We start from the raw sequence: 22,535 nt of genomic DNA on the forward strand, positions 1-22,535 counted from the left end.
ATTCTATATTAATTATCCATCCTAAAACTAACTGGCCATGGTGGAGAGACCAACTTGAATGCAAGCACCACAAACTCAAAAATTAACTGATATGGGATAAAACCACTTAAGGAATAAACACCAGAATATGTAGCCTGTATAAAATAAAATCAATTTGATATTGATTTTTTGCTCTAGTTAAGATGAAAATAGTGTTGCACATTACCTATGATTGCAATTCTTGGGACAAGTAAAACAAAAGAAACCCATAAAGTGAAAGTAGTATTCAACACTAAGAATATTACACGTACACATCAAAAGAAATATGCCAACTTAAGGGAATAAATAACACAATTTATATCCTCCTAACTCATTGTACATTTCCCATGACTTGATTATGATTGAATATAGGAGAACAATATTGAATAAAATACATGTCTTTTGAACATCTATTCTTACTAACTCACAAGAGGAATGCAAAGAGATCCATTATTTATTTAAATGACAAGCCAAAACAATGAAAAACTAAATTCCAGTTGGATTTTGTTCAAGCATACAAGGAGATAATTACAAATGGATATAAAACAGTAAATCCTATCAATTGGCTCGATGAAAAGGGAGAAAGGAGGAAAAAGGATACACACACATACACTGGACAAAAAGGGTAACCCAGATATGAAAATGCAGTAGCAAAGTAAAGATGAACATTGGAAACTATTAACGGATCCTTATAATGAGTATTATAATAAGACTCCAATTACTTGCCTCTTTTCATTTGTAGGAACCTTGCTTGCAAGCCTGCCAGTTTGCGTGGCATCTGCTGATGCAGCCTCCCTGAGGTTGCTCGAAGAATCTCGCATAAGAGTTGTTGGCATTCACTCTATACATAATGCAATAGTGTTGATAAATGAAGATATAAAGTTCAAGTAACTATGCCAAAATCACTACCCAAAAGAAACTGTCATTGTCAAAATAATGGTCAAACGGTGCCAAATCAGCAGTTAACATACCATGTCAGCTTTCCGTCACCCACAGTAATAGTTGTTAACATCGAGTGACCAATTTGTAACAAACGATAACGTTAGTGACCAATTTGTGACTTTTAAACCATCAATGGTGAAAACAAAAACTTAAACACTAGTGACTATTTGCGTAGTTTACCCTTTTAAATATTACATATTTATATAAATTTAAACAATTACTCTCTCATTTCATATAAATTTCGATACAATCATTCAAGTGATGCATTTTTATTATCATTTTATATTTTAATTATCTTTCACTACTTTACCATGATTTATTCTTTAACATGAATTATTATATATCTATAAATATTTAGGATCGGTCGAAATGTCTTGAACAACTTAACGTTGTACATAAACTGGTAAACAAAGCAAACCCCCGCATAAATGAAAAAATGTCAGACTCGGGCTATCATTATATTGCTAACTCAGTTATCAACAACCTACATTAAAGAAATCGTAATTTTTGAGAATAGCAAAACTCATGCACTTCTAGCTATGCGGTTAAATCCACATTAAAGGAATAAAAAAGCATTCGGATGTACAGAAAATATAAAAAAAATGGAACAGATCAACTAAGGTCGTAAAGCTTCTAAACAAGAATTTTTCTGTTCGGAAGATAAATAACTTCACCGAAATATAATATGACATTAATGTGCCCATATCTTAACATACCAACATGAAGAGGAAACATATAAAGCATATAGAGAATAGCTCCAGCACAAGGTTTAATAATAATCAAACTTGAAGCAAGTCCATTTTATGTCGGTACAAAGCTTATTACAGTAATCTACAGACAAACTGAAACTTGACAATGTCCAAACATTGTTCTTTCCATTGAGCATCCACCCGCAATATTTGACTGTCTGATGAAAATCAGTTTGAAGTGCATGTGTATCAGCAAAATTCAAGAGAATAGAACATTTACGATTATCTTTCACATACACCATCACAGGATATCAATAATAATACCCAAGTACATTTGATAACAATCGAAGTGCACCTTAGAAAGATAAAAAAATATGGAAAAGAAAATAAAAGAAACTGAACTTTCAATAGGATTATCATGATCAACCCCCCCCCCTTTTTCAGTTTTTCCGTAAACTTAATGAACACAACCTTTTATTGGCATCACCTTCCCTGGAGAACCTAAATCCTTGTATATAATAACCTAAATATTTTATCATATTTTTAAAAAGGTACATCGTTTTAGGTAAATATGAGGTATAGGAATCTAAATTGTTTCTTGGTGACACATAGCATTCCTAAATTTATCTTATACGGTTATCTTGGCATGCCTTTCTCCAAGTTCTCTGTCCTATTTTAGTTAATGATCAGCAACTGTCTTTACACAATAAAGTGCCTATTACTACCGAATTGCTACAATCAATAAAAGCCATAACCCAGTATAAATAGTCTTTTAGACAAATACCACTTGGACACTATGGTTAAGATGATCAACAAAACCTAAATCCCAGTTTATTTCCCTCCAATTTCCATTTAACATCAATTCTAGCTCGCTCTGGATTTTTTTAGTGTTCTTATTTTGTCCTTTTATTCTGTCTAGTTCATCACTAAACTTGGGCTGCACTTCAAGGGGTTCTATCATAATAGAATTTTGATGCTCTACATGTAACAATTGAATTCCGAGATGGAAAATGTGACAATTTGAAGACCAAATATGAAAATAAAAACAACAGAAGATATGACAATTTACACTTTACTTTCTCAATCCACAAAAAGGGTCTGTGCTACATAGTGGCAAAGTGGGCAATTTTCATCCATTGCCCATAAAAAGTTTTGATAGCAAGATAACATTGTTTCATCTATTTATGGAAGATGAAAATTGCTACTACTGAAAATTATGAAAGGTCAGGGAAGAAAATGAGTTTTTGGTGCAAGACAGGCAGGCTTCGGTGTAATTAACCCTAATTAGGATGATAATAATCTCACTCTTATACTAACTGGTAATAAGCTTTACAGTACACTAACAGATATCTCAGATCAGCCATCTGAAGGATACGTTTATACAGCAGTTTCAAACAACACTGGGGAAATAGTAGTGACTTTTGAGAACAAGATTGGAGTGAATGTCCTCAATGACGAACATACCAGACAATGCATTCCGTGAATTAATGATGTGATACATCTTACATAAATGATACAATGTTAGTAGAAGCAATACTTGCAGCACACTACCCGTTGCAGCTGTTGATTCCCCTATTCAGATTCCAAAACCACTCTAGACCCCAAAATGTAAGCATCAAAGTCATTCTCTAAGTTAAAGGTGACAGAAAATAAAAGAATAATGGATTGGCAAGATATTAGTAATTACTAAACCATATTTCCGCACACCATAAAGTCAGCCTTACATATTTGCAATATCCTAATGCCCTAAAATCTTAAAATAAAAAAGAAAAATCAAATCAAGATTAAAATTTTTAAAAATGAAAGGAATTCAATTATAATTGGTTTCAAACTAGAATGGGGAGATATTTCATTTCTTTTCCACATCCAAATGTGAATACTGAAAAAATATATATCTTTCATCTAAAGATAAAAACCCAAATCTAGATAACAATTTTGATCACAAAACAGAAATGATAAGAGCATCAGAGTTAAATCTAGTGAGTAGACCTGATCTGATCCCAAAATATAATGAAAGAGAGAAAAAAGAAAGACCTGATCTCAATGAGAGTGAGAAGAAGATTGTTGTTGATGATGATGAGAAGAGGAAGGAGCATAAACCCTGTTGTAGACCTGCTCCCCGACAAGATAAATGCCAAAGGCGACGAGGGCGATGCCTAGTCCAGGGGTGGCGTGGCGGAGCTGGTTGCTAAGCATCGGGTGCTTCCTCCACTCGTCCCTCCTCTTGAAGAATTCCCCTGTTGGTCCAAGCGTCTTCCCCATTTGCTCAAGTCTGCTGTGTTCGGCGTTTTCAGATTTTGGGCTACCCACTGCCCTCCCCCTCGATTATGTCACTCTTATATATTGGGTTACTTCCCAACTCTGCATTATTCGGTTATCACTAATGGCTCAAAATATTGGACCGGATTGACTAATTCACCTATGGTTCAATGAGAGCCCAAAACTATTGGTGAAATGGCTACACAAGTCCTTTTATTCAAATTACTGTTTTACAATTTGTTCCAAAATATTTATAAAAATCGATAATAAAAAAATAGTAAAAACTCATACCAAACAATTGTTTTTTAAAATAATATTTAATTGTTTTTAAAAAAAAATGGTTATGACAAGCTGAATTGTGGGTTATATGTAAATTGTAAGATCACTTGAAAAGTTTTCTATAAATGGGACTCCCTTTCCCTTGCCTAATATTGAACTTATGGCCTTTTTATGGATACGAGTTCTAAAACAGTCTCAACTTATTTCATACTACTCTGCAGTTGTTGGATAAACTATTAGGTTAAATGAGTTGTGAAATGTGAAACTTAAGCTTCCTGCTCATGCCGGAAGTATCGAGAACAATCTCCTACATTATCAATCCCACAAATGGCATTAAGAATTGCAATTTCAAGTTCCCATGAATGGAACACATATGGGCTATTTTGCTTTCTTCTTTCTTTCCTCAATTTCCTATGAAAAATCAGCATCCAGATCCTTCCACTGCCAAAATACACAACCCCAAACTTGCGATATTCAAATGTAAAATCATCGAAACAATGTTAAAATACATACGTACTAGATAGTATTACACCAGTAAATACGTGATGACGCTGTCAAGTAAGGATGACTATTTGAGTTAAAAAATATTAACCTATTTGAGTTAATTAGTTTCATTTTATAATTTAAATTTGATTTAAATTTTTTTTTGAGTCAAGTCGATTTTTCGAGTTTCTGTTTAAATGTAATTGTAAATACTTATAATATTATGATACTATTTTAGTTCAATTTAAATGATTTTTATAATCATATACAATACATATATATTTATTCATTCTTTTTCGATATGTGATATATATATATATATATCATACAAAGTCGATAGATTCGACTCAAACTTAAAATTAAGTCCACTAATTACTAAAAATTTTAAGTTATTCAAGTTATATTTTATAACTCGATTTGAACTTGAATTTTTTTTAAACAATCGAGTTTATAAAATTAAAACTTAAAGTCAATCAAAATTGAGTTAAAATTAATTTTTTAAATTAAGTTGAATAAAAAAATCTATTTTCGAGTAGAGTCAAATTTTATCAATTCAATACCAAGCATTGTGATTATTGAAAAAAGAAAATGGGAGCCAAGTGTCAGTCTCTAAGAACACGACTACCAATTTGTTTCTTGTTATTTATTTGTGGACCCCAAGTCATGGGTCTAGAGAATAAGACAAACAGTTGTATACAAGTCGTATCAACCTACTCTCATCATATTAAAATTAAATAAAGAGTCGATGTTGTTTAGTGGGTCCCCTCCTCAATCTCATCCTTATCTCCTCTCTTTTGGACGTGTTTATATGTCCGCTCTTCAATCTTCTATTGCCGATATTCAACACCATTGATCTAACCTAATTAAATTGTAGGTAACTTACATGGATGACTATCAAACTTTTAAGGTATTTTTATTTTGATCAATAAATTTTTAAAATTTTCATTATAATCACTAAAATTTGAACTCAATTTCATTACAATCACTATCATTACTTGTCTTTAATAAAAACTAACATGATATGTTAAAATCTACTTCACATAAATAAGGTTCTAAATTGGCAACCTCCGTAAAGATCACTTTTTTATGGATTTCAGTCGATGGCAATCTCAACAATAAGAATGCTTTGTTTAAAAAGAAGATTAACATAATTTGGGTTTAAGTTAATTCGATGATTGATAGTGATAGATAAAAAATAGCTTTTAAATGTGATTAAGATTTAAGAAGATTGAGAGATTTTTTGACAGGTTTAAACTAAAGAAAAGAGAAAAAAAATACTAATTTAATGTTCTTTTAGGGTTTTTTAACATACTACATCAAATTTCGTTTATAATTTAATGATTCATTGACAAAATAAAAGTTTTTATTAACAGTAATAACTTCAACAAAAGATTTTCGAGTTTGAAAATCTAAATGAAGGTCTACTGTAGGTCACCTTAATTTTAGTGTAGGTTAATTAGGTGTAGACTCGTATATATTTGGCAATAGCCAAAAATCCATCTTCGTTGTGGAAAGAGGGAGAAAAGATATTTTCAGCTAAAACTCCCATACATGTTATAGGACCAAATAGATCCCACCCATCAAAAACATCACAGAGAAGAGAAAGCAAAAAGAGAGAAAAATGGTTCTGCTAGATAAAATGTGGGACGATGTTCTAGCTGGGCCTCAACCCGAGCGTGGCCTCGGCAAGCTTAGGAAGATCACCACCCAGCCCTTGTCCTTCAAAGGTAAAATGATCGGAGTATTAATATGCATGGATTTGATTAGTTTTGGTGAGTCTCTGACTGGCAGAGAGAGTTAATATATACTATATGTTTTGGTTAGATGACGGAGAAGGGAAAAGGTTCCAGAGGTCGTTGTCTATGCCGATGAGTCCAGGGGCGACGCCGACACCCGTGACACTGATGACTCCGACGCCGCGTAAGGAAAACGTGTGGAGGAGCGTCTTCCATCCTGGTAGGAATCTTGCTACCAAAAGTATTGGTGCTGATATGTTCGACAGGCCACAACCTAACTCTCCAACTGTCTATGACTGGTACGTACATGGACGGCGTAGAAAATCTATATTGGGGTGTTATTTATTTTTAAAGTGATATTAATATTTTTTCAATCTTATTTTCATCTATTAGCTGAGGTAAATGAATTCAAATTAATCATCGCAAGGGTGACATTAACTGGATATTTACTTAACATACTGTTTCCCTATTTATAAAATTATATAACATAATGAAATTAAGAAATTTTAAAACAGAATCATCAAGGAATTTCCTATGTTTGTTCTCTAACGTTTTCTCAGCAACCAAAGGGAGGCTCAGAGACAGAAGGCAGGAAAACTTGGCTCTTTGTTTGGTAGCTGCGTGGAAATAATTCCTTTTGATCAGTAGACAAACTTGTATATGGTATAACACTAGTTGTTTCCTATTCTTGATTACTTATAATAAAAACTAAGATAACTTTACGTCAAAAAGACTAATATACTTGCTTTAAATAAGAAAAGGAAAATATAAACTTTTAATCAATTTCATGAGGATTCTGAATCTAATTTCTGGGCCTCAAAACTAAAAGTGTAATAAGATTAAGTACTTGGTTCGCATGCGATTTGCAGGCTTTACAGTGGGGAGACAAAGAGCAAGCATCGCTGAGTGAGTGGCAACTCACAGGCGACCTCGCAGAATGCTGCTCTCGTGAGCCAGGGTTGCATGTAAATACTTTCTTTTTTCTTTCAGATTTTCAATATGTTATGGTGTCTTTGTTTTCTAATGCTACTTCAATCATGTACTGTTGTTGTAGTAGGTGTTTTAAGAGCTGCCTAAAACTAAAAGTTGGCCCTTTTTTCGGTGTGTAGCGATGACCAAAATCCGGCCGCTATATTACTTAAATAAATAAATGTAATGGGCTGTTGTAATGATTTGCATAAGTATATTATTTTAATCTAATCAAAGTATTAATCTTATTAAAGTTTTTTGACAAATAATTTTATTAAAAAAACTTTCGGTTCATTATCTATGTATTTTTAGTTTTTCTTTAAGAACAATGCATCGACATTATTGAGGTGAGAGAAAAGGTAAGGGTTTCCCATTCATGGTACTGTTTCTGGACCGACCTTTGGCAGATAAAGAAGGATTATGGAAATGCTGTGATCGGGGGACCTATTTGTTACCATTAGAAATGACAAACTTTGAAAGATGGCAAGTGCGGTGATGCACAAACATCAAGTTGATTTCAAGTAATATCAAGATCCACCACTCACAACCACTAAGCTCTTAGAGGTTGCTAATTAAAGTCTTAAATTCAAAGATTTGAACATATTTAATAATTTTATGAAATTAGTTTTCATTTAAACCATTAAATGAATAGATAAAGAATACTCATAATCTTAAAAAAAAGTAGGGGGCGTGTTAATATTAATAGCACTATGATAATATAATCATGATCTAGTTTATAATTTTTAACAATTTTAGATTTAAAAAGTTTGTTGAGGTAGTTTATATTCTAGTTTGGTACGATTTCAACTTATGTACCTAAAAATCTTATAAAATACAAAAAGGAAAAAAAAGTACTTGAGGCTCTTTTATTTTCCAAAAAAAATAATGTAGTATTCAATTTATTTTTACGCCCAATATGACTCAAATTTAGAAAAATAACTCAACATGATCAGTTTACTAATCATTTTCGTCATTAATCTTTACGATGTTGATGTGTCACTTCATGATGTTGACATGATGGTCTATGATACTAACATAGTGGTCCACAGTGGTTGACATCGTAACAAATGAGTTAAATTGATTTTTTGTTGAGTTCGAGGGAGAGATTTGTTTTTTTTCAAAGTTCATGGGTTTATTTAAATTTTAAAAAAAATTAAAATTTAATATATATATATATACATATTAAATATTAAATATAAAAATTAAAATTACTAACAAATTAAAAATATACCTACATTAATCAGAATAGTTGAAAATATTATTTTTAAATTATTCATTCAATTTAGAGGCGAATTCTAATTTAAGTTTTACTTTATTTAGTAGTATAATCATATTATTCTGTTCATATATGTCAATTATAATGTGACTTTTATTTTATTTTTATTTTATAGAGACATAATTGTTATTCTTTGAAAAAAATTAAAAAGATAAATATTGGTGTGACAAAATAACTTAATCGCATGGAGCCCATAACTACCTCAACTTTACAAAATTGTATCTAACATATATTGATGGATAAGTCGATTTTTTTTTTGACAAAATGATACTGCTCTTGTTATATTCACTAAAATGCCCATCTTAATTATATGATTATTTTTTTTAGATATTTTAAAATTATATGATTTTATTGTAATTTATAAATAAATTTTTTATTTTGTAACTTTTAAATTTTATTTTATATAATTTTATAATATTTAATAAACCAATTTTATAAAATCTTAGTGAAATAGAATTAAAAAGATATTTAGAGTTTAAAATAATTAAAGGTCGATATATAAAATAAATTTTGAACAAGATGAACTAGTTTAGATTTATATAAAGGCTTAATATAAAAAAAGTGCCAAAATTATATATTTTTTCCATTTATGTGTCTAATTTTTTTCGATCAATTCAGGTGTTTAGCGTTACAAACTTAACATTTTAAGTATCCCGACTGTAATGATCGTTAAAAGTGTATGTTAAGTTACACTTGTTGACTTCTGATAATTTTAAAAATTTTATTTTTAAAAAACTTAAAAATAAAATTATATTTAAAAATGGGCTAAACTCACATAAAAATGCAGTGAAAAAAAATTCACGTCATAATACTCTCCAAGAATTAATTGTTCAAATGGTGCGAATGATACAATGTTTGTATTGTTCGCCATGCAGTCCAAACGAGCTTATAGGTTGCCATGCAGTCGCTGTGACCTTGTAGGTCGCCATGCAGGCAGCTCAAACTCCTCCGTGTTTCTGTTGCAATCACGACAAAGGTGGCCCTGCAGCATATCATGCATGCTGGCCCTGTCTCCCTCATGCAGATAGCAATAATTGATGCATCCTTCAACAACCCGTGATGGGCTGAAATAATTGCACCAGTGAAGTAGCCGGTGGATTATATATTCGATTCAAGGGTTATATTTAACAAGCATTGAGCAGAAGAAAGAAATGGAGAAGAGAGAAAGGAAATGAAGAAGAAGAAGAAGAACATCGGGTAAGGTTATTTTTAAATTAGTTTATTATTTTAAATTATTATTTTGTTAGTTTAGGATTTAGGGTAAAACAAAGATTTAGTTAATTATTTGTTAGTTTAAGTTATATTAGTTCTACTCATTTGGGAATAATTGTATTATTATTATTTAATAAAATAAAATATTTATTTAATGAATTATTATTATTAAATATTTGAAGATAATTTCATGATTGTGATAAATTTTTTGAATTATTTAATTGCATGAGGACGATCAGTGAGTCCTTTGTCATCGGGTAAAAGTCATGCCAATTGATAGAAGAAAAATTGCAACAAGCTGGATTTTACTATGTAACATTTGTGAGAGAATACAAGTTGGTCTCAGGTTTGATCAGTGCGTTGATTGAACGTTGGAGACTAAAAACACACACATTTCATTTTCCGTGTGGAGAATGTATGATAATTCTGGAGGATGTGGCAATGCAACTCGGGGTCCAAACAAATAGGATGCCGGTGGTAATGACACATGAGTACAAAAATGTGGCACAACTTTGTAGTGTGTTTCTTGGGAAAACGCCGGTAACACCAGAGTGTAAAGGGTGGCGTGTGAAGTTGTCATGGTGGAAGAATCAATTTCAGCTCCAACCAAATAGTACGAAGCAAGAAATTATATATGCAACACGAGCATATATATTGCAGTTGATTGGAGGAATTTTGATGCCGGATAAATCCGATAATTATGTTCACACTCAGTATCTCATTTTTTAAGCAATTTTGGGAATAGTAGATAATATAGCTGGGGATCGACGATATTGGCATTCTTGTATCGTTAGATGTGCAAGGCGTCATTAGTCGTGAATGATAACAATACAACAGAAATCAGTGAATGTCTGATGCTGCTACAATCATGGGCTTGGCATAGACTTTCGTTTTTTACACCGATTAGTCGGACTGCGATTGACTTTCCACTTGCCGGAAGGTAATATGAATTCTCTATTTTAATATAAAATATTTATTATTAATTACTTATTTTAATTAAAAATATTGAACTAAATGGTCATATTTTTGTTTTAATTGATATACAAATATAGGTATAAAATTGAAGGCATAGGGTTGGTGCACAATAATATTATAGAGTTTAGGCTAAAGATCGACATTAAGGGTAAAAAAGAAGTATATATAATATGTTATTATTAATTATTATTTAAATTAACTATATTATTTGATTTAAATCAATTTTATTATTATTTTAATTTTACAGTTTAATTGGAGACCATACGTAGATGCATAAATTATGGCGTGTGTACCGCACGATGTTTTTTATGGGTGTCAATATTAGTGTGATGTTACACCATTGATCAATTTTGCTTTTGTTGAGATCCAATTTGTGGATAGAGTGCTGAGGCAATTTGGCTTCCACCAACCTATTCTGCAGAGTCCATGGGATCATGACCTCCTCCAAAACTTAGATGGTCGCCGTCAGATGAATTGGGTTGAGACGTATGACCACCTCCACAGATTTGATGGTCGCCGTAAAGAAAAGGTGAATTGGGTCGAGAAGCATGCAACCTACATTAATGCTTGGAACAATAGGGCTTCATTCTTGCCAACTCTTGATCCCATTCAAAACGATGACTTTAATTTTGAGACTTCAGTTTATCTTGATTATTATTAGGATAATGGAAAGCCGTTCTTGACAACAAGGGTAGAAAGATGACAGTTTTTGAGGTTTAAAAAATGATTTGGTAAATTTGAATACTTTCTACCGAGTGAAGTGGGAGTTTATCTCAACAACCTGAAGCGGAAATAATCAATGTGGATAATAGCGCACCACAACCGTTCGTCGATGCGGGATCATTGCATCACACATTTGATGACTCTAATATCCCGGCATACGTACCAGAGTTTGCGCAGCCTAAGGCACCCATCTACTCTCCTATGTTTGAGTCGACGTATGACTTTGACCAAATAACATCTATGATGTCAAATACCAGTATTTGTCAGTCAACGTTTCCAAGTGAGATGGAATAACAAACTAGTGCAATGGTAGAGCATAGTGGTTGGAATTTATTTACAACACCAGGTGAAATGCCCCCAATAAATGAGGAGGATGGGTACCATACTCCTGAGCAACCGCAACGACCACAACACATCAGACGTCCGCCCGACATTATCATTCAACAACACCCCGACATCGACAACAATTATAAGCTCATTTGTTATATGTTTAAAATTAAATATTTAAATTGGACTATTATTTTATTTTGTAAAAATAAGTTATTATAATTTTATTATTACTAATCATTACTAAATCATTAATATCATATCATTAAATATTAATAATAAATCATTATTAATAATCATTACTAAATCATATAATTATTAAATTATTAAATATCAAATCATTAAATATCAATAATAAATCATTAGTAGTAAATCATACCAAATCATTAATATAAAACCAAATCATTAGTATAAATAATAATAAGATTAAAATATAAAGAATTCAATTAAAAATGAAATTTAATATTATTAAAAACATAAATTTGATTTAATAATTATTAGTTATAAAACATAAATTAAACTTAAATTCGAAGATTTAATAATTTAAGATAAAAAAATTACATAAATTTCTTTGCAAAAATATGTTCATTATTACAAAATCAAATATATAAATACATAAAAATACATATATGATTACTAATGAGGAGGCCTATATCTTGGTAAATTAGGAAATTTGTTTTTTTGAATGACCTTCACCCCTACATAATCCGCATCTCTTTGGTTGACCTCTCTCTATCATGGAAATCCATACTGGTATGAATACGACTGGACTCAGGTCGACCCTTTGGACTTCTACGAAGCATTGAATTTGGCAGCCATTTGTCATGATCCTTTTTGGGCCAATGTGATTCATTTGGGATATGTCTGCATGCATATCTATAAACATTTAATATCCTATGTAAGTGAAAGCATTCATCAACATAAGTGTATGTGCTTACACCAGCATACATGCATGCAGCGACTGCATGAGCACATGGATGTTTTCATGCCTGAAAACGACCACAATCACACCATTTGTGTCGTAAATCAATTCTAAATGTTTGGTCTTCTCCTCCGACGTTACGTCGTACGCATGACACAACAAAAGTATGACCAACTCGGTCGAAATTATGAACAACCATTGATGTTGCCAATCACTCATTTGCTTCCATTGCTTTCACCACTGTAGGAGCCCAAGTGTGACATCTATTTATTAGACTCTCAATTTCCTTGCCTTTATCGGACCAAACCTTAGCCAACCTAAATTACGCCTCTTTCACCACACTCGCTATTGGGAGATGGCGTGTACCTTTTAGTACTTAATTAATGGCCTCAGCAAGGTTTGTGGTCATATGTTTGTATCGTCAACCTTCATCGTATGCTTACGACCATTTTTTCCGCGGTATTTTTGAAACCCACTTCCAAACACGCTGATCATCATAAAATTCCTTCAAATTCTCCAATCTCTTATCAAAATTTGGTCAGTGTAGTTCGTATCTTATTTCATAATATATTGTATTAAATCTCAATTAAAAAAACCACATAAAAAATGCACAAATATTGAGAATAAAACTTACCCATGCTTACTATCTCGCTAGGAATGTGTGCGTATAAAACTGGTCGATACTATTCTTACCAATATGACGGATACAAAATGTCTGATATGCATGCGGAGGTAACTGGTCGTTCAATTGCCACCAAAATACCTATTTCTGTATCGGATATGAAGAAAACTCCATCTTCTCAAACGACATATTAACGTAGATGTGTCAAAAAGAAATCTCAAGCCTCTAATGTTTCTCCCTCAACAATGGTGAATGCAATTGGGAAGATATTTTGCTCACCATCTTGCGTAACTGCCATCAAGAGTACATGCCTATATTGACCATATAACCACGTACCATCTACTTGGATCATACGTTTGCAAAATCGAAATCTTTCAATACATGACTTAAATTCCCAAAAAAGTCTATGAAATATTTTTTCCCTGGCACAAGTTGACCTTCTTCGTCATATGCGGCCATGGTTTGAGACTTCACTATGGTTCTTGGGATAAATCGCTTCATTGCTTGTAGCAAATGTGGTAACTCATTGTACGATGTATCCCAATCTCCATACGTCAGCTTCATTACCTTCATCTTCGCATTCCACACCTTATCGTATTTTACTTGATATCCAAATTGGCTTAAAATAGATGCATCTAACACTGAACAAGAGATCCTTGGATCCTTTTCAACCATCGCCTTCACGTATTGACATATTACATCGGAGTCCAATAGTCGGTTGTCTTGTTCGATGGAGTTTCACAAACATGTGTGAGGACCATTGTACCTTGTGATAACCCAAGAATCTTGCCTTTGAATTTTTGACACTCTGATTTTCCACTTGCACTCTGGGCCATATTTAACACACTTCACGTATAGGGTTTTCTGGTTGGACTATGCAACATGGACATCAACATGGAATTTGATGTAATACTCTTTAATCGCCAGTGTAGCTTCATTTTTTTTCCTCTGAGTTGCACCTCAACTGAAAATTCATCAGAATTTTCGAATGATTCAACCATTTGGTACGGAGGTAAATGTGGCATTTCTGGGAATTCAGGTGCCCTCATCGTATCATAATCTATCTCGTACATGTGAGGAGTAACTTCATACGGTGTCAGAACTTCATCAATGGCCAAGTCAATTGCACATCCACCGAAAAAATTATCATCGTCGCCCAAAACGGGTTCTTCTATTTCTTCATCTTCGCTTGAATTATCATGAATTTCTCCCCATCGATTTTCAGCATCAAAATCAACAGTCAATTCTGAATGGTGTATTTTTCTCGTCTCATACTCTGCTGCTTTGGATGTCCCTCCGACTTCATTTCCACTTTCCAATAGTGACATAAAACTGTTTGGGAACCTGTTTGTCGGATCCTCAAACTCACTATCGAAAGCCATTTCAGATGGATTTTGAGCCACATCTTTTGATGACCCAGGAACATCGAATATGTTGCTTGACTCATGTAGTCCAATCATGGTTCCAATATCATCATCTTATTCAATTGGTACTGCATCATATCTGACTGGGTTGGGACATATCATAAACCTGTACATCAAACCATCAACTGCAGCTCAAATTTTTCTTTCTATCTTCTGCTTCATTTCTACAAATGTGATGTCTCTTTTGAACATCATATTTATTGGTTTTTCAGACTGAAAAACAACTCCAACCTCATTCTCCATAATCTGTCCATTATAATGGACAACCGTAAAAAAGTTGTTGCTCATTTTCTCTACAAATAAAAATATATATAAATTTAGATTTCACAAATTTGATAAGATAATTTTATAAATCATTAAATAAATAATCTAATATACTATATTAACGATAAAATCAAATTCTGATATTTTTTAAATTAAATATTAACGATAAAATAAAAAATATCTAAATTAATTTGACTACAAAAATTAATTAAAAGCATAACAAACAAACTAATATAAGTTTAAACACACTAACAAACTAATTAAATAATTTTTTATAAACCCTAAACTAAGAAACTTTCAAACTAATTAACTAATTTTTCATATAATATAATATATAACTTAAACTAACAAACTAATATAATATAATTTAAACTAACAAACTAACAAACTTTTACCTGATCTCTTCTTCTCCCTTTCTTCTTCTTCCTTTCATTCTTCTCCCTTTCTTCTTCTTCCTTCTTCTCCCTTTCTTTATTCTTAAACGTACCCCATACCCAATGACCAACTCATAAATAACCTTAAATCGGCCCCATAAACCCTAAATTAATTACTACAATAATTCATTCATTTTTCACGCATTAATAATGTTACTATTAAAACTTGCAAATCATGTATGTATGTATGTTGCATACATGAGAGGAGCAAAATAATGTTGCATATCACGCAACTATTATTGCTACAAATCACGCCTGCAATTTAAGTAAAATTATTGCTACCGGAAAAGGATGAGCTCGCGGGGCCAATATGTATGAGGTAGGCAGGGCCAGCTTTGTCGCTGCAGAACCACCACCAGGTCGAACTATTGCTGCAAATCACGCCTGCAATTTATGTGAATTATTGCAGCATTTTCACGCCTTCAATTTACGTTAAATTATTGATGCATGCATGAGGGAGACATGGATGAGGGAGGCAGGGCCACATTTGTCGTGATTGCAGCAGTAACACGGAGGAGTTCGAGCTGCATGTATGGCGACCTATAAGCTCGCTTGGATTGCATGGAGACCAATACAAGCACTGTATCGTTCGCACCATTTGAACAATTAATTCTTGGAGAAGATTATCATGTCAATTTTTTTTCACTGAATTTTTACGTGAGTTTGACCATTAAAAATGCCATAATTTCTTTTTTTAAAAAACCTAGATCCTAAAATCATCCATAATATTCCTAACCCTAACTTTACTATCTCACTTGGCGGCCACAGTTGTTGCTGCAGTCTTTTTCATCGCCTGTCGTCGGTCTTACAGTAGATTTTGCCGGACCCTTAAATCCCTAAACACTAAAAACCCTAACCCTTAAATTCACCATTGTCGTTCGAATTGCAGGATATTGAAACCAAAGTTAATGAGATTGAAGCCACCCATGTAATATCCTCAAATTACATGATATTAAAAAGGGGTTTTCGTTCATTTGGAACCCACATATTCGAGAATCACTCTTGGAGGTTCAAGAAGCTAATTTATTCTGATACTAAAAGGGGTTTGGTCGGTAGTGGGGTAACAATTAGGAGATAGTTGACAGTGATGAATGTCGATTGATGGGTAAGTGGCCAACGACAGCGGCAGCGATAGGGTGGCTGATGATTTTGGTTTTTTTTAGATTTTCGAAAATTTGAATTTTTAAATATATATATATATATATAATTTTTTTTAAATTACCAAAATTTTACATGTATCACTTAAAGAATTTTTTTAACGATATCATATTTTGATTATTCTGATCATATTCTTCGTGTCATTAGTTAGAATAAAATAATGCGAGTAAATTATTTAAAATAATAAAAATATATTAAATATTTAATTTATATAAATTTAAATTTAAATTAATAAAAATCTAAAATGATATTAGATTAAACGTCGTTCACTTTTTTATATACCTCTATCTCGGTGTATAATTGATTCTATTCTCTCTAATCAACTTTAAATTTTTTTAATTAAGTCAAGGTGATTACATAGTAGTATATGATCTAAATAATCTCAATAATTTGACAATGAACGCTCAATCACTTTTACAATGAACTGGTGCTTGAACCAGTGACCTCTAGAAACAACAACAATTCTCTTAACTAGTAAAAAGTTAGTTCGTATTAAGGGAAGACGATACTATATCACGTCATCTAACATTACTTATGCATACTTTTAAGCTCAATGAGATTGAAATTGTTTGGCGTTCGTGCCGTTGCAAATAGAGGTGATCAAATTATTTAAATTTTATAAATTTAAAATTAATTTAATTTTATAAATTAATTTAAATTAGATTTTGTGAAGAATGAATTTGCATTCCAAGTATTTGAGGATGTTTTTAATATAAAAACACTTTTAAAAGTAGTATCAAACGAAAAATTAATAAAAAATATTTTTCAAAATTAATATTTGATAAGATGAGTCACTTGTTTAACTGGAAGTCAATAGAAGTTTTATAGTTCACGCTGATAAGAAATAAATGAAAGAAAGAAAAATGAGGTTAAAATATTATATATATATATATATATATATATATATATATATATATATATATATATATATATATATATATATATATATATATATATATGTGTGTGTGTGTGTGTGTGTGTCTGCACGATCCATGACAAAGATATGTTTGTATAAACATGTACAAACTGAACAACGACAATAACATGCATATGTATATTTTATTTTTTATCACTTAATAAATATCTATTTAAAATGTTATATTTAAACACTTCAAAAATATTAATATATAAACAATGTGAGATTATTCACAAAGTAGTGTTCTCTATAGCAGTTATTTTGCATTTAGAAAGTTACCACCAATTTTTGGCGTTGAGGGCAACGGTGGTGGTGGCTTTGCCCGACCACTACCTTGTTCTTTTTTATTTTTCAGTCAATTGTTTCGTTTTTATTATTATTTAGTTATTTTTAATATATTTAAGATAATATTTTCTCTTTGTCCTTTCTCTGATAGAGGGTATTATGGCTATCGACGTCTTTATGTTTTCGTTGCAGATTTCTTCCATTGATTTTTATTCGATTCATGATCTCAATTTTCTTGTGATGCCTTCCTTTGGTCATGTTTTCCTTTGTAGGGGCAATGACTTCTTTTCGACAGCTTGTTCTTTGTCCTCTCTCAATTCTTTTTGTGATGGTAGGATGAGACTGTAATTAACGGAAGATTGATTTTTTTATTTATCCACGTTGGATCCTCTCCATTTCTCCTCGATGTTGGAATGATCTGTCTCTATATGTCGTCGTATCAATAATTTACGCTTTTGTTCATCAGGTTGTCACTACTCATTCAATGTTATATTTTGTTTATTATTGTCTTGGATGTCTCTTATATCACTGTAAATGATGGCTTCAATGACTAATGCAATATACGTACCTATTTTATAATCTCATTATCAAAGTGTTGATTTTGAGATGCCAAATACAAGTTTTAAACCAATATTTAAACTCATGTAAATATGATCGTAAAAAAAATCCAAATACTTAGATCCTTAATATTTTAGAATACAATAGTTAAATGAGAAATTCTAATATTTGTAAAAGTTTAAAATCAATAACTTTAATCGCAAAATCTTTAAATTTAATATAAATAATATTAAGTTTCTTAAACATTTAGATATAACATTTTAAACAAATATTTATTAAATAATTGAAAATAAAATTTATATGTATTTTTATTTTTATGGCGTGTCCTTAGTTTATATGATATTTTTAAAATTTTATATGGAGTGGATGTTAATTTATGAAATAATAGTTTTAGAGTGATATTTCGGTAAAAAGTCGGAAATTACCCAACCCAAAAAAGCTTGAGAATATGTGGGGATATTCCCGCTACTTCTCACTCGCACTCTACAGTCCGACGCGGAGAGGACCAAATCTCCGATGTTCCTTTTGCTTTCATACTAACAAAGGGTTTTAGAGATTTATCAACACACCGATGGAAGAGGGTTTCAAACCTTCCGGTTACAAAGAGTACTTTGCGGGCTTGTTCGCTGGTGTTGCCACCGTTATCATCGGTCATCCCTTCGATACTGTGAAGGTATAAGTTATTGCTAATTCTTTTACTTTTTCTTTCAAAAATTAAAACTTTTTTCAATATGGTCCGACAGAATTTCAAGAATTATATTTGTTAACTTGTAATAATTAACAATTTAACCAGGTGGTTAGCATTTCTAGGAATGTGGGTCAAAAATCGAATTTACGGATTGGAAAAGTTCCTCTTTGGGAACATGTAAATGTTGATTAGATTCTTTTAACCTAAGCTTTGTTTCTTTGCTTCCTGGTTTTCTTGGCAATGCAACAATCAGTAAAGTTATTGTATTATATACGGTTGTTTGCTCAGGTTAAGTTGCAGAAACACAATACGACAGTACATGGGATTACATATAGGAATGGCTTCCATTGCTTTGCTAGGATACTTGCAACTGAAGGGGTATGCTTCTTGATCCTTGTTTTTCCCCTTTCCCTATCTAGAACCCTGTTCGTAAATTTGTTCTTTGGTGAGAATTAGACCATTATTTTATATCTAACGAAATACTGCGGTGGAAAGAGATCATGTTATTCTTTTATAACTTTTTGAACTCGAATACCTCCAATTTATTTTGTTTATAGGGTTGCTTGCTGTTCAAAGTGCAAAATGAATCAGTAGGATATAAAGATATAAATGTTCAGCTCTATCATATTTCAACATTTTGTGCAGACAAACTCATTTTCTTGTGTCAATTCCTACACCGGATCTTGCCTGCTATTATCCTAAGATCTAAAAATGTTGATAAGGAAAATACTGGACAAAGATAATCAAGTTATCCGGGAATTTGTGAAGATAGAGAGAATTTCTTGCAAGTTGTATACGTCCAAAGGGGAAAATAAAAAATTCTTAAAGACTCTCAGTATCTACAGATGTGATTCTAAAACCAAGGTATTGATCTAGTACATAAGTTGAGAGGATCCTAAAGCACATACAAGGGGGTCTGTGGAATGTAAATCATCAGTTCACTTGTTTTGGCAGTATAATCCTATAACAATCCATAAATCTTAGCATATATTATCATGGTTGCTACCCTTTCCTATACATTTGTTATATTTGATTTTTCTGGAGAACTCATGGTTAGCTTTTGCGGGTTAGAGGACTTTATACTGGGGCAACGCCATCTTTTGTCGGAATGGCTTTTGAAAGTTCGCTTCTTTTTGGCATTTATTCACAAACAAAACAGTTTCTGCAGGTTTGTATTAAAAAGAATTGGAGGTGATATACCTGTTTCTTTAATAACATGTTCTTATTTTTTGCCAATTAAGGGAGGAGTTCAGAGTAGCAGGCCACAGCCCCAAGTAATAATTCCTTCTGCTGCTTTTGGTGGAGCTATTATCTGTTTTGTTCTATGTCCATCAGAGCTAGTGAAGGTATGAATTAGTTTTTATGTTCTGACTTCTGATATTACTTGCTCTATGATAATTGATCACTATTTTTGTTTCCCCAAAAGTATGCTTGTGACAAACTGACAATGGGCTTCTCCAGTGTAGGATGCAAATTCAAGGCACCGACTCGTTGGTTCCAAAGTGTAGTGGCTACAGCAGTTCTCTTGATTGTATACTAAAAACCATAAAAAGTGACGAGGTGAGAAATACTCTGCTTTTTGGCAACTTAATTCATACATGAAATGAAACTAATGGAACACCTTTCAGGTTACAGGTGCCTTTGTGGTGGCTCTACAACATTATTAAGGGAATCAGTCGGAAATGCAGTATTTTTTAGTGTGTATGAATATGTTCGTTATTATATGCACTTACAGCTAAAAACTGGTTCATCTGACCATAGCATTTTGGTTGATATGGGAATTGGAATATTGAGTGGTGGTCTGGGTGGTGTAGCTGTAAGTGTTCTATATATTATGGTGTCAGAATCCACCATTCATGGCACAAGAAGATGGATAACAGAATGGTGGAGGTTTTATATAAGATCAAAAACGATATTAAAAGAAAAGGATGATATTTTAATTGTTTCCTTGCCTTGTAGATTTACCTTAGGGCTGGACTGAGAGGATGCTATGCAGGACTCGGTCCGATTATTGCGAGGGCTTTTCCAGCTAATGCAGCTGCAATCGTCACCTGGGAGTTGGCGATGAAGCTTCTTGGAATCAAGAACAACTTAGGAAGCTAATAGTTAATTCATCTAATCTCCAGAGACTTCTTTTGAATTTGTAATTGGCTTGGTGGATGATCTTTCTTGATCCTTGGGTTTAAATGATAGAGAAAATAACATCAGTGACAAAAAATGTCTTATAATATACGATTTTAACTAACTTTTTTTGGATTTGCCAAAATGACCAACTAAATCGCAATGCGATCGATAATTCGTAACGCGATCTCCGGTATCGCAAATCAGTTTCTAGATTCGTAACGCGAACTTCGACTATCGCATTGCGATTTACATATTCGCATTGCGATAGTCCAAGTTCGCGTTGCGATAGTCGACGTTCGTGTTGCAATTTATTTCAAATTCGTTGCGATAGTCGAAGTTCGTGTTGCGATTTATTCCAAGTTCGTTGCGATTTATTCCAAGTTCGTTGCGATTTATTCCAAATTCGTTGCGATAGTCAAAGTTCGCGTTGCGATTTATTCCAAATTCGTTGCGATAGTCCAAAATCGCAACGACCGGTGGTATTGCATTTGTTTCTTAAGAATTTTCTCTAAAAAGATAATATTCGCGCGGACGTGTCGAAGACACGTATTATCACGACCACGACCCGACCCGAGACGAGACGAGACGGACGGTAGCGGCGCGCGAGAGTTCCCCTTGTTCTCTATCACTAAACAAGGAAGTGGGAAAGCCAAGCCTTAAATACCATTCCCAATAGTGTTTCCAATACTATGTGGGATTGAGCATTACCAATACTTGTTTCCAATATTATGTGATTATTCAGAAAACAATTAACGATCATGCACCTTAAAACAACTGAATCAGCAACCAATTGCATTAGTATTATACGATTAAATATGTCATAATTAAAAGTCAATCTACAATCAATCGCGATTATTGCAATTTTAAACAAAACATTCAAAAAAAATTGCATCACTCGCGAGAATAAAAAAAATTGTTATCGTGCAATTACAATCAATTGAAAATAAATTAGAATTGCATGAAAACTAAACGAACCACAAATACTTTTCATACAAATACTAAAGTCATTAACTATAATTCACAAATAATATCACTATTTAAGGCTCAATCCTACATAGTATTGAGAACAAGTGTTGGTAATGCTCAATCCCACATAGTATTGGAAACGCTATTGGGAATGGTATTTAAGGCTTGGCTTTCCCACTTCCTTGTTGAGTGATAGAGAACAAGGGGGACTCTCGGGCGTCACCACCGCCGTCCGTCTCGTCTCGGGGTCGGGGTCGTGGTCGTGGTCGTGGTAATACGTGTCTTC

General features: G+C 32.6%; 3 protein-coding genes and 1 pseudogene across 9 annotated transcripts; 3 read left to right on the plus strand and 1 right to left on the minus strand.

The window, feature by feature from the left end:
- Positions 1-1,634: 1,634 nt before the first annotated feature.
- Positions 1,635-3,951, minus strand: LOC120121797 (NADH dehydrogenase [ubiquinone] 1 beta subcomplex subunit 3-B). Of its 3 annotated transcripts, none has more exons than XM_039141084.1 (2): positions 3,684-3,951; positions 1,635-1,850 (listed from the first exon to the last, which is right to left on the minus strand). In XM_039141084.1, exon 1 carries the CDS (start codon positions 3,909-3,911, stop codon positions 3,690-3,692), a length of 222 nt encoding a protein of 73 aa, XP_038997015.1. In that variant the 5' UTR covers positions 3,912-3,951; the 3' UTR covers positions 1,635-1,850; positions 3,684-3,689. The 3 variants fall into 3 exon arrangements, with proteins under 3 accessions (XP_038997015.1, XP_038997017.1, XP_038997016.1); XM_039141086.1 differs by having other exon boundaries at positions 1,635-1,863; XM_039141085.1 differs by having other exon boundaries at positions 1,635-1,867.
- A 2,252-nt stretch (positions 3,952-6,203) lies between these two features.
- Positions 6,204-7,627, plus strand: LOC120121796 (auxin-repressed 12.5 kDa protein-like). Of its 5 annotated transcripts, none has more exons than XM_039141082.1 (4): positions 6,204-6,397; positions 6,495-6,539; positions 6,588-6,705; positions 6,967-7,136. In XM_039141082.1, the coding sequence occupies exons 1-4, from the start codon at positions 6,292-6,294 to the stop codon at positions 7,052-7,054; spliced, it is 357 nt and encodes a 118-aa protein (XP_038997013.1). In that variant the 5' UTR covers positions 6,204-6,291; the 3' UTR covers positions 7,055-7,136. The 5 variants fall into 5 exon arrangements, 4 of the variants coding, with proteins under 4 accessions (XP_038997013.1, XP_038997012.1, XP_038997011.1 ...); XM_039141081.1 differs by adding an exon at positions 7,276-7,627 and having other exon boundaries at positions 6,223-6,397; positions 6,495-6,705; positions 6,967-7,069; XR_005516021.1 differs by lacking the exon at positions 6,967-7,136 and adding exons at positions 7,276-7,371; positions 7,461-7,627 and having other exon boundaries at positions 6,227-6,397; positions 6,495-6,705.
- Positions 7,628-18,916: 11,289 nt separating this feature from the next.
- LOC120121823 (mitochondrial arginine transporter BAC1-like) lies at positions 18,917-19,671 on the plus strand. The gene is made up of 2 exons (XM_039141120.1): positions 18,917-19,144; positions 19,448-19,671. Exons 1-2 carry the CDS (start codon positions 19,043-19,045, stop codon positions 19,613-19,615), a joined length of 270 nt encoding a protein of 89 aa, XP_038997051.1. The 5' UTR covers positions 18,917-19,042; the 3' UTR covers positions 19,616-19,671.
- A 199-nt stretch (positions 19,672-19,870) lies between these two features.
- On the plus strand, positions 19,871-21,361 carry LOC120121907 (annotated as a pseudogene).
- Positions 21,362-22,535: the final 1,174 nt, after the last annotated feature.

This window comes from Hibiscus syriacus, unplaced genomic scaffold (genome assembly GCF_006381635.1).
Source record: "Hibiscus syriacus cultivar Baekdansim isolate YM2019G1 unplaced genomic scaffold, ASM638163v2 tig00110383_pilon, whole genome shotgun sequence".
Classification (NCBI taxonomy): Eukaryota; Viridiplantae; Streptophyta; class Magnoliopsida; order Malvales; family Malvaceae; genus Hibiscus; species Hibiscus syriacus.

Bases quoted from the DNA above. Each gene is read 5' to 3' on its own strand.
- LOC120121797 (XM_039141084.1), bottom strand. From the start codon at position 3,911: ATGGGGAAGACGCTTGGACCAACAGGGGAATTCTTCAAGAGGAGGGAC.
- LOC120121796 (XM_039141081.1), top strand. From the start codon at position 6,292: ATGGTTCTGCTAGATAAAATGTGGGACGATGTTCTAGCTGGGCCTCAA. The intron at 6,398-6,494 runs GTAAAATGATCG...TGTTTTGGTTAG, and splicing joins CCAGCCCTTGTCCTTCAAAG to ATGACGGAGAAGGGAAAAGG. The intron at 6,706-6,966 runs GTACGTACATGG...ACGTTTTCTCAG, and splicing joins TCTCCAACTGTCTATGACTG to CAACCAAAGGGAGGCTCAGA.
- LOC120121823 (XM_039141120.1), top strand. From the start codon at position 19,043: ATGGAAGAGGGTTTCAAACCTTCCGGTTACAAAGAGTACTTTGCGGGC. The intron at 19,145-19,447 runs GTATAAGTTATT...TTGTTTGCTCAG, and splicing joins ATCCCTTCGATACTGTGAAG to GTTAAGTTGCAGAAACACAA.